Consider the following 16,557-nt stretch of genomic DNA (forward strand, 5'->3'; position numbering starts at 1 on the left):
GGGGGGGGGGGGCGCAGAGGTGGACCAGGGAGAGAGCCTGTTGTTAAACATTTACCAGTAAACCACTGTCTAGTGCCCACCCATCCAACCTGTTGGCCCACCCAAAAATTGATTTCTGGCTACGCCACTGCTTTGGGCCTTCCCTCCCTGTGTCCCGCCCTCGTGGAAGTTACATCAGATGAGGGTGGGACACAGGGAAGGAAGGCCCGAAAGGAGGCAAATCCGATCTGCCACTGCTGCGCCTTCAGTCACGGAGGTGACAGGTGAGGCGCTGTGATGACTTCAATGCGAGGGGGGGGGGGGGCCCGGCCCGGTGGCGGACGGTCGACAGAGCCAAGGGTGGGTGCGATCGGGTACTGCAGCACTGGGCCCGAGGAATTTTGTCCCCCCTGCCCTGCCCCCCCTCTCGACAGCCTTGCTCTGCACTAATACAGGGAGTCCCTATAACCATACCCTCCAAATGACACAATGATTTAAAATTTAGAACTAATTACTATTGTAACAGATGAAAGTGAGATAAAATAAAAATGGTACCAACAAGAAAGAAAGAAAACGTGGTTGAAATGGCTCAAAGGTTTGTTTGCTTTGTTTTCAGTGTATGTGGAAGAAGGCTGTGCGGGGCAGAGGAAACCGAGATCACCCCAATGGGCTTCAGCTTTTTGACGTCATCCGGCTTTTTTTTTGTTTGCACTCCAACCTCATTGATTCTGCATGCATGGCCTGCAGGTTGTTTTTTTTTTTTTTTAGGGGGGGGGGGGGGCTATATTAGGAGTCGGCCTCTCACTTTGTGTAACATACTAAGGGAAAGAAAGCATGGGAAAATTCGGTGCCAGGAGGTTTGATTAAAATTGAAAACAGGAGATTGCATTACGTCATCCAGACTCCAGGGACACGCGCTTCCAGTTCTGTAGTGCGTTTGTTCGTTTTGGACTTTCGGTAAGTTTCCAGCTATTTGATTTGGCCCCAAACGGGGTTCCGACTCTTGTTCCCACTGCAGGGCTTCCGAGGGAAGAGCCACTCCCGGAGTGGGGTTGGGCTGCAGCCCCCGCCGTCCCTCCACGCGGAGCACACGCTACTACTACTGCCAGTGCCGCCGGCCGCCGCTGCAATAATGTTCACTTTCACTCACTGCCGCAGTCTCCCCCCGCCCCCTGCGTCACTGTGTCTGCTCCTCCCCGGCTTCCAGAGGGGGGGGGATTCTTTCTCTCTCCTGTTTGCTGCTCCGAGTCCCGGCCCATAGGAGCAGGAGAGATAGACTCTGGCGCCGGTCCCCCCTCCACCCCCTGGAGGCCGGGCGCGGGGAATCTTGGCCCCCTTGGCAGCTTTGCTCCACTATACAAGTCCGCCAAAGCCGTTGTAGTAAACTGGGTGATGGTCCCTGCTGCTGGTGCCCGTCATCCGTTGTTTTATACCTGCTGGGCTGGCCCTCCCTTCTCACTGGCCTGCCAAACATCGTTCTTGTCCCGTCGATCGGTCAATGTACTTGTCCATGAACTCTCTCGACTTCAACAATCTCCATCAACAAAATACATACAAAGTGCTGTAGTGCTGGGGCCTCGGAGGGGGTCAGGCATTCGTCTGTCTTGCCTCCCAGTATCCCGTGAATCCCTTTCTTTTCTTTATTATAATTATTCCTATGTCTTCTAATTTTCCTTACGGATCCTTATTATGGACTACAGCATTTTTGAAGTTTAATTATTTGTCCTTATTTTTATATCCATACTCTCACCCATAATCAAACACATATAGAAAATAACTGCAGTCAGAGTAGGTTTAAGGTATCTGGTCTCCTGGTTTGGTAATCTCATTTTTAAGTCAGGACCTGTGTGGGGCCAAGACATTGACCAATGCATGTCAACATCCATCCCTCTCTATATAAAGCTGAAGAGCCAATATTGACAATACCCCTGCAATAAACTATCAGACAATGTGTTATTGCTGGGAGGAAAAGACCTCAAATGTCCTTTGCTAGGTGGCAAGTGTACAAGTTTAATGCCAGTTCATCTTGGACTGTGGTCATATCATTGCTCCTTCTGCAAATATTCAAATTTTCCTTTTTTTATGTTTGTTTTTTTAATGATAGATTTCTGTTCAAGATACTGTTGTGAATTGAGGGGTCCCGAGCCCCCCAAGAAGGCTGGAGTGACCTTAATCTGACTCCATCTCTAAATAGCATTAGTACTGGGGTAATCAGGGAGTTGTGAAGTTCTAAAAGGAATTGCCACTGAGAGAGACGTTAGGTCTAAGGGACCCGCATTAGTCCGCCTCTCAGCACTGGCAAGGAATAGATACCAGCCTTATGACAAACTGGATTTAGGCTACAGGTTATACAATGCAGCGAATGATAGCCTGATACAGCAAAAGCATTTATACTTACAGCCTTTCATCATTAAGTGAAGCCCACAAATCATCATTTGGAATGAGGAGTTTATTTGCCAAGGTATAAGTCAAATCAATGATTGACAACAGGCAAGTACAATCAATTAATTATAGGAATATAATAAGCTGCAAACAGGTGTTAATTAGTTCCTAATCTTTTATAATTTCTTTTACCAATTAGAGGTTTTACAAGGGAAAGCAATTAGGTAATTTGTCAATTCTGCTGGACACATTGGTTTCCCTTGGAGAGAGAGTGCCAACCCTTTTCTCTCTCTAACTTAAACCAGGAAAAACCCTGATTTTTATAGGTGCCCTCAGGATATGGATAATATGACAGTAGATATACCTGATTGGATCTATGCTAATGTCATGGTTGTCACTGATTGGCTCATGCTAATGAGTAGCTTCTATCTTGCTACGCCTTTCCTTTCTCACACCATAGCTGACCACAATCCTGCTCACAGGAAAGTCTCCCTCCTCTCTTGGACAGCTAGTTCCCTATTTTCTATGCACCTGGCATGACTCACTCATTTCTCAACTTGTTTTTCTAACTTACATTAGAGAAAATTCCACTTTGCAACAGATATGGGCTTCCATTTTGTTTCCATATCTATTGACCTAACTTTTAGGCCTCAATCTGGGCTACAAACTAGGCCATACTTTTCCAGTAAGCTCCCAGTTATGTCAGCCATCAGATTTCTGACTCAGCCAAGGTCTGTAATGGCCTGAGCTCTATGACTGGGCCCGCCACCATTCCAGTGGAGGGGTCTCTGGCTGTACCATAATTATACAATACCAACACTTAAGTATTTCAGATCAGACATTAGGCGCTCTATTACTTAGGTTACAGCACTTAGCTTAAGACTCTTGTCCCAACGGGGCTCTCCGTTTCACTCTCTCGATGAGCTTCTTCAGGGGACTAAGTGCTAAGAGTAATACTAAGATGGCGTTTCTCCAGTTGTATGATGCTGATCTTAAAAAGAGAGGCACAGTATTACTCTTAGCACTTAGTCCCCTGAAGAAGCTCATCAAGAGAGTGAAACGGAGAGCTCCGTTGGGACAAGTACATAAGTATTGCCACACTGGGAAAGACCAAAGATACATCAAGCCCAGCATCCTGTTTCCAACAGTGGCCAATCCAGGTCATACATACCTGGCAAGATCCCAAAAAAGTACAAAACATTTTATAGTGCTTATCCTAGAAATAGTAAATTTTCCCCAAGTCCATTTAATAATGGTCTATGGACGTTTCCTTTAGGAAGCTGTCCAAACTTTTTTTAAACTCCGCTAAGCTAACCGCCTTTATCACATTCTTTGGGAACAAATTCCACAGTTTAATTACACATTGAGTGAAGAAAAGCTTCTCCGATTTGTTTTAAATTTACTACATTGTAGATTCATCGCATGCCCCCTAGTCCTAGTATTTTTGGAAAGCGTAAACAAGATGCTTCACATCTACCCCTTCAACTCCACTCATTATTTTATAGACCTCTATCATATCTCACCTCAGCCACCTTTTCTCCAAGCTGAAGAGCCCTAGCCGCTTTAGCCTTTCCTCAAAGGGAAGTCGTCCCATCCCCTTTATCATTTTCATCGCCCTTCTCTGCACCTTTTCTAATTCCACTATATCTTTTTTTGAGATGCGGTGACTAGAATTGAGCACTATATTTGAGGTGTGGTCACACCATGGAGCGATACAAAGGCATTATAACATCCTCATTTTTGTGTTCCATTTCTTTCCTAATAATACTTAACTTTCTGTGAGTGGAGGAGTAGCCTAGTAGGGGACTTTGATCCTGGGGAACTGAGTTCGATTCCCACTGCAGCTCCTTATGACTCTGGGCAAGTCACTTAACCCTCCATTGCCCCTGGTACAATAAGTACCTGAATATATGTAAACCGCTTTGAATGTAGTTTCAAAAACGTCAGAAAGGCGGTATATCCAGTCCCATTTCCCTTCCATTTCTTAGCTACAGTTTGCACACTGAACAGAAGGTTTCAACGTATCATCAACGATGACACCTAGATCCCTTTCTTGGTCTGTGACTCCTAACGTGGAACCTTGCATGATGTAGCTATAATTCAGGTTCCTCTTTCCTACATGCATCACTTTGCACTTGCTCACATTAAACGTCATCTGCCATTTAGACGTCCAGTCTCCCAAGGTCCTCTTATAATTTTTCATAATCCTCCCGCGATTTAATGACTTTGAATAACTTTGTGTCGTTAGCAAATTTAATTACCTCACTAGTTATTCCCATCTCCAGGTCATTTATAAATATGTTAAAAAGCAGCAGTCCTAGCACAGACCCCTGGGGAACCCCACTAACTACCCTTCTCTATTGAGAATACTGACCATTTAACCCTACTCTCTGTTTTCTATCTTTTAACCAGTTTTTAATCCACAATAGAACACTACCTCCTATCCCATGACTCTCCAATTTCCTTTGGAGTCTTTCATGAGGTACTTTGTCAAACGCCTTCTGAAACTCCAGATACACGATATCAACCGGCTCCCCTTTATCCACGTGTTTGTTCACCCCTTCAAAGAAATGTAGTAGATTGGTGAGACAAGATTTCCCTTCACTAAATCCATGTTGACTTTGTCTCATTAATCCATGCTTTTGAATATGCTCTGTAATTTTGTTCTTTGTCTCAACCATTTTGCCCGGCACCGACGTCGGACTCACTGGTCTGTAATTTCCCGGTTCTCCTCTGGAGCCTTTTAAAAAAATCGGCATTGCATTGGCCACCCTCCAGTCTTCCAGTACCACGTTCGATTTTAAGGATAAATTACATATTACTAACAATAGCTTTGCAAGCTAATTTTTCAATTCTATCAGTACTCTGGGATGAATACCATCCGGTCCAGGAGATTTGCTGCTCTTCAGTTTGTAGAACTCTCTATTACATCTTCCCAGGTTTACAGAGAATTCATTAAGTTTCTCTGACTCGTCAACTTTGAATACCATTTCCGGCACTGGTATCCCACCCAAATCTTCCTCGGTGAAGACCGAAGCCAAGAATTCATTTAATCTCTCCGCTACGGCTTTGTCTTCCCTGATCACCCCTTTTACTCCTTAGCCATCTAGCGGTCCAACTGATTCTTTTGCTGGCTTCCTGCTTTTAATATACCTTAAAAATTTTTTACTGTGTGTGTGTTGCCTCCAGTGCAGTCTTTTTTTTCGAAGTCCCTCTTAGCCTTCCTTATCAGCACTTTGCATTTGACTTGACATTCCTTATGCTGTTTCTTCTTCCATCTTATGAAGGATTTTCTTTTAGCTCTAATAGCTTCCTTCACTTCACTTTTTAACCACGCCGGCTGTCGTTTGGTCTTCCGTCCTTCTCTTTTAATACGCGGAATATATTTGGCCTGGGCTTCCAGGATGGTTTTTTTTTTTAATTTTCATGAAGTCTTTATTAATAAATAATTCACAAAATCTGAAACATAGTACATCATGCATATCGTATTACATGTCAATTGTTCAGAACACAAGTCTCGAAGTATAGCGAGCAAGTAATACAGAGAGTAGTAAGAATCTTATGATATACCGAAAGAACACTTCTTACTGCGTTAAGTGTACCTATTGAACTATTCAGAATAACTAGTCCAAAACTTCAACTTTTCTAAATGTTTTTTGTATTAAACCCCGCTTCCATTTCACTCTTATTACTCGGAACCCCGACCCACCCTTCGAGCACCACCATAACATAGGACATCAGTCAAGTTATACGTGAAGGAGAAATGGGTCCCAGGTCAGGTGCCATCTACACAGTTGATTTTCCGCTAAAAGTCTCTCCATCTCGCAGATATGCCTCAATTTATGAATCCACCTAGTAATCGGTGGAATTGTGGGCTGCTTCCAATGAGCAGCAATTGTCACTCTCGCGGCACTTATGGCCTGCCTCAGGAAAGTATGCTGGGTGTGAGAGACCCGCAGCTACAGCCGAGAATAAGAAAAGGGTCGGGCTCCATGGTATCGGACTGCCCGCCCACCTCTGCAACCTGCTGCGAACCACTCTCCAATAAGCCTTGACCTTCTTGCAGGTCCACCAGATGTGCCCCGTACCCCACAGCCCCTCCAGCACAGCCCCGTCAATGCGGGGTAGATACGCTGAAGACTCTCAGGCGTCAGGTACCAACGGTACAATACCTTCACCGCATTCTCCTTAAAGGGCACATGAGACGATACTCCCACCGCAGCCCGCTCCATTTTCTCCCACATTGCCTCCTCCAGCTCCATGCCCAGCTCCCTCTGCCAACTCTTCCTGTGCAGTGTATATTTCGGGGACTGCCTATTGATGATGTGGTAGAGGCGCGATACCAACCCACTTGTCTTAGGTGGGCCTTCACAGATGGTCTCTAGTACTGTTTGTTCCCTGGCCACTACCTCCCAAACTGCCCTTGTCTTAAGAAAGGAGGTTAATTGAAGATAGGCATACCGGTCGGACCCCACTATTGGGAACTTCTCAAGGGCCTCAGAGTACAACAGTAAGGTCTCCCCTTCAAACAATCAGGATGGTGTTTTTGAACAGTATCCACGCCTGATGTAAATTTTTGACTCTCGCAGCCACTCCTCTGTTTTTGTTTTTTTTTCACCGTTCTTCTCATTTTTATCATAGTCTCCTTTTTTAAAGTTAAACACTAACACATTTGATTTTCTATGTATACTTCAAAGCTAATATCAAATCCAATCATATTATGATCACTGTTATCAAGCGGCCCCAGCACCATTACCTCCCGCACCAGATCATGTGCTTCATTAAGGGCTAGGCCTAGAATTTTTCCTTCTCTCGTCAGCTCCTGTACCAGCTGCTCCATAAAGCTGTCCTTGATTTCATCAAGGAATTTTACCTCCCTAGCGTGCCCCGATGTTACCTTTACCCAGTCAATATCAGGGTAATCAGGGTGTTGCCCAGTTTGTTTGCGTCCCTAATTTCCTTTAACATTTCTGCACCCGTCTGTTCATCCTGGCCAGGCGGATGGTAGTACACTCCTATCACTATCCTTTTCCACTTTATTACACATGGAATTTCCATCCACAGTGATTCCAAGATGTGTTTTGTTTCCTGCAGAATTTTCAATCTATTTGATTCAAGGCTTTCGTTAATATACAATGCTACTTCTCCACAAATTCGATCCACCCTATCACTACGATATAATTTGTACCCCGGTATGACAGTGTCCCACTGGTTATCCTCCTTCCACCAGGTCTCTGAGATTCCTATTATATCTAATTTTAATTTAGTACAATTTATTTTAACTACTACTATTTAACGTTTCTATGGCACTACTCTCCCATCTTATTTCTTAGGCTCCTGGCATTCGCATATAGACATTTCAAACTTTGTTGTTCCTATTTACATCATGCTTAGTACTTGACAGTATTAATTTACAATCTTTTGTCTGATTGTTATTTTTCTTTAAGAACACCTGATCTACTACGGTCTCTTTTGCAACCTCACTGTTTTGGTGATATCTTTGAAAGATACCGTAGCCTGAACCATGCGCTTTTGAGTGACTGTTGGCCTCCCCCCCCCCCCCCCCCCCCCCATTTCTAGTTTAAAAGCTGCTATATCTCCTTTTTAAATGCTGATGCCAGCAGCCTGGTCCCACCTTGGTTAAGGTGGAGCCCATGCTTTCGGAATAGGCTCCCCCTTCCTTAGAATGTTGCCCAGTTCCTTACAAATCTAAAACCCTCCTCCCTGCACCATCGTCTCATCCACGTATTGAGACTCCGGAGCGCTGCCTGTCTCTTGGGCCCTGCGCGTGGACAGATAGCATTTCAGAAAATTCTGCCCTAGAGGATCTGGATTTGAGCTTTGAACCTAAGAGCTTAAATTTGGCTTCCAGAACTTCTCTCCCACATTTTCCTATGTCATTGGTACCCACATGTACCAAGACAGCCGACTCCTCCCCAGCACTATCTGAAATCCTATGTAGGTGATGCGTGAGGTCCGCCACCTTCGCACCAGGCAGGCAAGTCAGGCGATCTTCGCGTCCACCAGCCACCCAGCTATCTAATATGCCTAATGATCGAATCACCAACTACAACAGCTGTCCTAACCCTTCCCTCCCGGGCAGGACAGAGTCTTAATCTAAGTAATAGTGCACCTAATGTCTGATCTGAAATACTTAGATTTCTGTTAAAAATACCAACATTTATCATAGAAAACCAAAGAAAACATAAAAATAACAAAATTTAAAAAGAAAATTTAAATATTTGCAGTACGAGCACAGGAGGTTTTTGACCGTTAATATGACCACAGTCCAAGATGAGCTGTTATTAAGCTTGTGTGCTGGCTGCCTAGCAAAGGACCTTTTGAGTTTTTTTTTCCTCCCAGCAATAATACATTGTCTGATAGGTTATTGCAGGGGTATTGTCAATATTGGTTCTTCAGCTTTATATAGAGTCTTACAAAGTGAAATTGCTGAAGTGAGTCTGTTGAATTTAAATAACATCCATCCCTCACCAGAACAGCTAGCCTTGGTTATACATGTATCTGAAGAGGGGCTGTGCTCTGCATGGATAACCAAGGCCAGCTGTTCTGGTGAGGGATGGTTGTTGACATGCATTGCTCAGTGTCCTGGCCCCAAGATATTTTCTCTCCTTCAGCCTTCTTGGACCCACAATGGTCCCGATTTAAAAATTAGCGGATTATTACCAAGCTAGGACACCAGACCTTAAGCCTGCTCTGGCGGCAGTTATTTTCTATATAATATGTGTTTGGGGTATACATATAGGTGTGAGTATGGAGTTGGGGGTTGGAAGAGTGCCTGAAAGGACAGCTGTGATTGTATACCAAGTCTGGAGTCATTCTCATCCTTTCCTTCTTCCTGTTTCAACAGGTATTCAACTTCTTCCTCAGGACAGAGCAAAATGGTGGCGCCCGTTGCAGCCTTGTTTAGATTTTCTTCCGTGTTCTTGGTCTCATGACCTCTGAAAACCCATTTACACAATTTTCCTCATTTGGAAGCATCTGGGCAGCGACTGTTGGTAGAAAGTGCTGTGGTATGGCTATGGCGCGCAGATTTGAGAAATTCCAAAGTGTGGACAAGGGAAATGGACTGCGGGCCACGTCTGTGTTGGTGCCGGGGGAGTTACTTTACGTTGTGGAAGAGCCCTTTGCCTACACCGTATCTAAGAAGAGCCGGGGAGCTGTGTGCGAGCGCTGCCTCCGCAGGTACAATATCTGTTGTCCTGTTTTTGCTTTCCTGTGCACCGTACAGGTCTTCAGCTCAGGGCAGCTTTGTGTCCAAAGGAGATGTACACTGAAGTTTGCTTCCTTCACTATAGCTTCCTGTTCTCTACATCTGTGGACTTGCCTTTTCTAGGGTAGTTAAAACTGGAAGCCCATAGACGTAGGTGGGTGAAACAAGAACTTTGACTGCCTGGGTTACATGCCACTTTCTATGTTCTCCCCCTCCCCTGTTTGCAGCATCCATTCAATATGAGACTGAGAGATATGTATGAGGTTCCATGAGGTTTGCTATTTTTTTTGTTTCTCTGAAACACATCCTGTGACTTCTGTGTGGGTAAAATATATGAAAAACGTTTGATCATTAAAGAACGTAGTATGTGAGGCTTGTGATTAGAGTCCATAGCTGGATCCAGAGTCCTACTGTCAGTTTTGTTAAACTTTGGAGTTTATTAGTATAAAGTTTTTTGTCACATGGACATTCTGCCCTCCAACGTTGCATGTGTGCTTGAAGAGAACTGATACTTCTTGACATGCGAGGGGCAATGAATCTGAGCTCTTGAATTATAAAATTTGTTGGCAGGGATTAATTAATAGCTAATAAGAAAAAAAAGGGCATGCAGTCAGTTACTTAGTGTCTTGCTACTGCCAGCTGTAAATTTACAGCATCTTGGACAAGAAAGGAAGTACCAATTTTTTTAAAATGGTTAAGTAAAGAAAAAAAGAGTTTGAGGTGAATGGTATTTTGTTGGAATATGGGTGAGAACGAGAGCAGTTAATTTGCTTTAAATTTCAGCACACTTCACCTTGGTCAGCTGAGAAACCTTAGGTGTGATGTAGTATGAGACCAAGGAAGTGAACTAACTATATAAGAGTAATAGTTTGTGGTGTGTGTGTGTGTGGGCGGCTTTCATTTTTTTTTTTTTAGCAAGGCCAGGCGGCCCAAGGCGATCTGCCTGAGGCAAGGATGAAATGGCCCCCTTCCCGCCCCCTGTCTAACATCTTTCCACACTGTCTGTGCCAACTCCCTCCCCTTCTTCCCCCTGCCACAGTCTGGCATCTCTCCTTCTCCCTGACTCATCTTCTTATTTTTGTTGTTTTCAGAAGTCGTCCTTGGCAGCAGCGATCCCTATACACAGCCCTGGCACTGGTGTCTCCTCTCTACTGCGGCCCACCTCTGAGGAAGTTACTTCAGAGAGGCGGCTCATAGTACAGAGGAAACGCCAGTGCTGACTGCAGGGCAGCGTATGGGGATCGCTGCCGACAAAAGATGCTGTGCTACCTGAGGCCCCCACCTCAGTTGGCCTAATGGTAGGGCCGCCATTTATTGGTCATAACATGGTACATATAAACTGGACAGACAATGTATTTAAGACAGATGTAAATGATTTGAAATATCACACCATAAAGAGTGCCACCTGAGGCCCCCGCCTCAGTTGGTCTAATGGTAGGGCCGCCACTGCTGCCATTCATTGTTCCTATCATGGTGGTTTACACAGTATGTATAAATTGTACAGTGTATTTAAGACAGGTGTAAATGATTTGAAATATCACAATGACACAAGGATTTTTATTTTTTAGCTTTAAGCTCAGAGAATAGTAGGAGCCTAATTCTACCAGTTTAAACAATAAAAGGATAAAGTAGAGTTAAACTGCCTGCAAAGAGATGGGATAAGGTGGGATACAAATGCAACAAATAAGAAATATGGCCAAATAGTATCCTCCAGAGTTTTACGTTTGGCTAAGATATGAGATCAAGCTAAAATAATGTTACTTCTTCTGAAGCTGTCTAGCTCACATATGCCACTCTTCAGGGTATTGGTGTTGGACCGGTGTGTGTGAGATGGCACAAAATATGGTGGAACTCATTTCAACTGTAATTGTAAAGGCTTTAATATTTCCATAAGACCCTTTAAAGCTCTAGCTGCTTGCTGAAGTCATTTAGGGGTCCTTTTACTAAGCTGCAGTAAAAAGTGGCCTTAATGTGCTCTTGTACAGGCTTTTCCTTTTGCCAAAACCACTTTTACCATAGCTGTAAGATGCTGATTTTCTGTATTAATGGTCATGCACTAATGTTGCTATGAGCGTGCAGCCATTAAAAAAATTACTGTGAGCATTTACTGCCACCCATTTTGTAGGCGATAAGGGCTCATACGGTAATCTTGCAATAACCACTAATGCGAATGTACTGTTTAGCACAGGAATGTCCATTCTCCGCCCCTGACATGCCCCTTCCCAAATAAGTATGATAGTGTTTGCTAGTTTTGGCAGTTACCGCAGGATGTCCACGTTCATACCATGGTATGCCATTTTAAGTTGCGTTGGCGCATAACGCAGCTTAGCATAAGGCCTCTAAAGGTCTTAAAAACAGTGGGCATTAGAGTTGCACAGGGATAGCAATTTCACCCATCACCGCCCATTCTCACTCATACTCACAGGAGTTGATGCTCATATTTGCTTGCTCTCACAGCCCTCTGTTTCCTCCCAACCCTAACAGCCTCCTGTGTTTTTTTTTTTTTTTTTTTTTTATTATTCAACCAGTGAGTGTTTGAAGCCTTAGTCTGGCATTCCAGCTTCCTCTCTGGGCATTGTGAGCCTTAGTCTGGCATTCCAGCTTCCTCTCTGGGCATTGTGAGCCTTAGCCTGGTATTCCAGCTGCTGCTCTTAATGCATTCCAAGCCTCATTCTGGAGTCACCAGAGATGTTAACTGCACTCCTGCGGAAATCCCACAGCAACTTCTTCCATACCCATTCCTGTGAGGTTCTCTAAGTGTGCATTAATGCTATTATCATATTTATGCAGTGGGACCCTATGGTAAATAACATGCATTAATGGCATGAATGTGTGCTGGGGCTCATGCAATTAAGTATACTAGGCTTTGTCCACAGGTTAGTACGGCTATAGTTCATGGTTTTGTGGTGTCTGATGTAAAAACAAGTTTTGCACATAGCAGTTTTTTTAAGCACTTGAAATTTTACAACCAAACAATTAACTTGTACAGAAAACCTTCTGGGTATAGAAGAAAATAATAAAAATTAAAAAATGCTGTAGTCCGCAATGAAGATACAAAAGGAAAATTAGGAGACAAAGGAATAATTATAATAAAGTAAAAGCAAGGGAGTCAGATGCTGGGAGGTAAGTTGGATATGTGCCTTACCTGCTTTGAGGTACCTGCAGCATTTTGTATGTATTTTGTTGATATCGGGCCTCAATTGAATATTGGAAATTTATTGGGGTCGAGAGAGTGCATGGACAAGTACATTGACCAATCGACAGGAGTGATGTTTTGGCAAGCCAGCGGGAATGGAGGGACAACAGGGCAAAACAAATGGATGAAAATATCATATTTATGCAGTGGGACCCTATGGCCAGTGGCAGGGGTCATCACCCTGTTTACTGCAAAGGCTTTGGCAGACCTGTAGCATGCAGTGGATCAAGCACTGGGACCCCGTTTGGAGGGGCTTTTGGGACAAATCAAACAGCTGAAAACTTTACTTGCAGACATGAACAAGTGCCCTATAGAACTGGAAGCGCGTGTCTTGGGTCTGAAAGACGATGCACAGGTCTCATCGGTAGGGGTGAAAAGGCTGCAGGATCTAGTAAGCGCACATGTGAGTAAATTAGAGGACTTTGCTCATGATGAGGTTTCTTGTGCTTTTTCAGTGTTCCTATATCTGTGTCTTTGTTGTCTGAAATAGAATCCTGGTTAGAAAAGTCCCTGCGGCTGTGAGACAGCCTTGGCCTGCCTTTCTTAGAATGTGCTCATCTCACAGGAAGAAAAATGACTGGTGACTTAATCGCTATCCAAGGTCTCAACTATATACATAAGGGCTTATAATGGATCCCAGGTGCTAATTTTTCAGGATTGCTTGAGAAACGCAGGTTGTTTCATCCCTTGTGTGCAACTTTATCAGAGCACAAGGTTCATTTCATGTTAATCTACCTTGCGGTTTTAAAGGTCTTCCATGAGAGGGATTGGTGGATGTTTGTCTTCTCCACCCAGCAGAGCGGGACTATACCCATGTGTCCAGGGCACATGGCAGAATGTCTCTAATTGACTATATTTTTCTACCCCAGGCCAGTTTTGCTCAGGTAGCTCAAGCACGGATTGTACCTACCATGATAACAGATTATGCCATGCTTTGGGTGGACTTGGAGCTGCATCCGGGGGGTTGTTTTGGCCCAACAGCGCTGCTTTCCTGCCTATCTGACTGAGGATGATCACTTTGAGTGATTTATACACGTTAAGTGGGAGGCTTATATTGGATTTAATGCGCAACATATGGATACCCCGGGACTTTATTGGAAAACAGCTAAAGTAGTGCTAAGGGGGAATATCATCTCTTACGTTGTGGCTCGGAATTGTAGGATAGCTCAGATGACTGTCCACTTAAAACAGTATCTGTGTGCTAATCACCCTTGGGTACAATCCCCCACTGCTGTAGCTAAGGAGGCCCTTGTGACTATGCAGGTAGCATTTAACTTGCTAATTCATGAGCGAACTAAAGTTGTAGTTTTACTGGAAATTTAAGTATTACAGATATGTCAGCAGCTTCCTTGATTTATTACCATAACTAAATGTTGGGATGGGCTTCAGATATTTCGTGTTTAGTTGATGACCAAGAGGTCTTGCATCACAATCCTTTGACTGTTGCTAATATATTGTTTTAAGTATTATAAGGAATTTTATGCTCGGGGAAACCCTGTGGTGAGGGTCCTGATTCTTTTGACTACCTGATGAACTCTGGCCTGCCTAGATTAGATGAGGCGGTGAGGGCTCTGCTCAACGCCTGTAGCTATTAAGGCCACTAAACATTCCACTGCCCTGGGCCCTGGCAACTTTATACAAGATCTTAAGCCCCACCTTGTGTGGCCTCCTTGACGCCTATTATTCTGAGGCGTTGGAACAAGGGACTTTTTCACCCCTGGCAAATGAAGCCCTCATCAAGTTAATTCCCAATCCTGGTAAGGATGGGAGTCGACCTGGTCCTTATAGGACTATTTTTGATTTAACATTGCAATGAAGATTTTTTTTTCCCGTGTTTCAGCAGACTTTTGCCATCCCTGATCTGTGATGTGTAGATGGAGTTTGTCAAGTGTTGCTAGTCGGTTCTCAATGTGCGTAGAATGAAAAACAAGTATGACAGTGTCTGGTTGCTTTAAACCCGTTTCCATTTAAAAATGAAACAGGATTAGATGAAAATCGGGGCCTCACCATAAAAAAATCGTATCATTGAGGTGGCTGTGTTGGGCTATATAAATGTACGTGTAAGTTTCAGTGAGCCTAATTGATGGATAACTAATCCTGCTAATGAAGCTAGGAAATCCAGTAGTATCTGTTCAAAATTTTATGTTAATAGAGTTGTACCAAATAGCATAATTTACTACGCGGCTGAATACAAATAATGAAAAAATTTATTCTGTCAAACAAATAATGGGTATTGAGCTTTAACATAACAAAAAAAATAAAATAAAAGAAGCAACATGAAATCAGAGCTCAAGTGTTTTATTTCAGTAGCATTTACCACAGTAGAGCCCTGGATTATTTGAATTTAAATCGCTATTGGGCCAAATACAAATAATATATTTGAGGCTGAATCAAATTAAATCATGTATTCGGTACAGCCCTAGCTGTTAATCCTTTCTGGAGATCTTTTTATGTGAAATAACTTTCAATAAACATGTATAAAATGGCTGATCTAAAATTATTGCATTCTAAACATTAGATGGGATTATGGCATAGAATCTTCGATTTATGTTTGCATTTTATCTGGAAAAAAAACTGATCTTGTTTATTGCTATTGAAGTATACCATATGTCTTGATGGTTTGCCTTGCAGCTCTGGAGGATTAATGAGAAAAATGAATATTTGTGTACAAGGGTTTTTGTTGAGAATAGGCCTAGTCTTCAGTGGCGTAGCCAGAAGTCAATTTTTGGGTGAGCCAACAGGTTGGTGAGTGGGCACTAGACAGTGGTGTGCTGGTAAATGTTTAACATGCTCTCTCCCTGGTGCACCTCCCCTCAAAATTGCAGAGCTGGCTATAGCCAGGGAGAGAGCCTGGGGGGTGGGGGAGGCAATGCATTACTCTCTCCAGGAAAAAAAACATTAAATGATCCCAGGTTCCAATCTAATTCATGTTTAATGTGGGATAAAATGCCATAAATAAGTAAATAAATATAAACTTTTAATGTTGAGCACCTGATTCTCAAAGTGGTCGTGTTCCAATCATTATAATGAAAATAAAAGTATTTTTTTCTACCTTTGCTGTCTGGTGACTTTGTTTTTATGATCATACTGGCCCAGTATCTGATTCTGCTGCTATCTGTCCTCTTTACTCCGTTTCCAGGGCTTCCTTTCCATTTATTTCTTTACTTTCCGCCTTTCTTCTTCATTTCTTGCTCTGGGTCCTCCGTAGACTTGACTGTCCAGTGGATCCAGCTTCTGCCTATTTTCTTCATCCATGTGCAATTTTCTCCTCTCTTCCTTTTCCCTCATCTCATCTCCTTCCTCACTTTCTTTCCCTCCATCCATGTCCAGCATTTCTTCTCTCTCCCTTCCCTCTCCTCCATCCATATCCAGCAGCCTCCTCTCTCCTGCCCTTCCCTTCATCCATCCATCCATGTCCAGCAACCCTCCTCTGCCCCCTGCCCTCCCCTCCATCCACCCATGTCCAGCAACTCTCCTCTCCCCTCCATCCATCCATACCCAGCAATTCTCTTCTCTCTCCTGCCCCTATCCATCCATCCCCAGCAATTCTGTTCTTGCCCCTGTCCCCTCCATCCATCCATTCCCAGCAATTCTCCTCTCTCCCCTGCCCCCACCTCCATCCATCCATCATCCCCAGCAATTCTCCTCTCTCCCCTGACCCCCCACCTCCATCCATCCATCATCCCCAGCAATTCTCCTCTCTCCCCTGACCCCCCACCTCCATCCATCATCCCCAGCAACTCTCCTCTCTCCCCTCCCCTCCCGCTCC

The 16,557-nt window shown here is 43.8% G+C and overlaps 1 protein-coding gene across 1 annotated transcript in view; it reads left to right on the forward strand.

The window, feature by feature from the left end:
* Window positions 1-789: 789 nt before the first annotated feature.
* SMYD3 (SET and MYND domain containing 3) overlaps window positions 790-16,557 on the forward strand; it is an 804,855-nt gene continuing 789,087 nt past the window's right edge. The window contains exons 1-2 of the mRNA XM_030196460.1: window positions 790-936; window positions 9,230-9,564. Coding sequence (XP_030052320.1) covers window positions 9,314-9,564 — 251 coding nt within the window. The 5' untranslated portion in view covers window positions 790-936; window positions 9,230-9,313. The remainder of the gene's footprint in view (window positions 937-9,229; window positions 9,565-16,557) is intronic.

This window comes from Microcaecilia unicolor, chromosome 3 (assembly GCF_901765095.1).
Source record: "Microcaecilia unicolor chromosome 3, aMicUni1.1, whole genome shotgun sequence".
Lineage (NCBI taxonomy): Eukaryota > Metazoa > Chordata > Amphibia > Gymnophiona > Siphonopidae > Microcaecilia > Microcaecilia unicolor.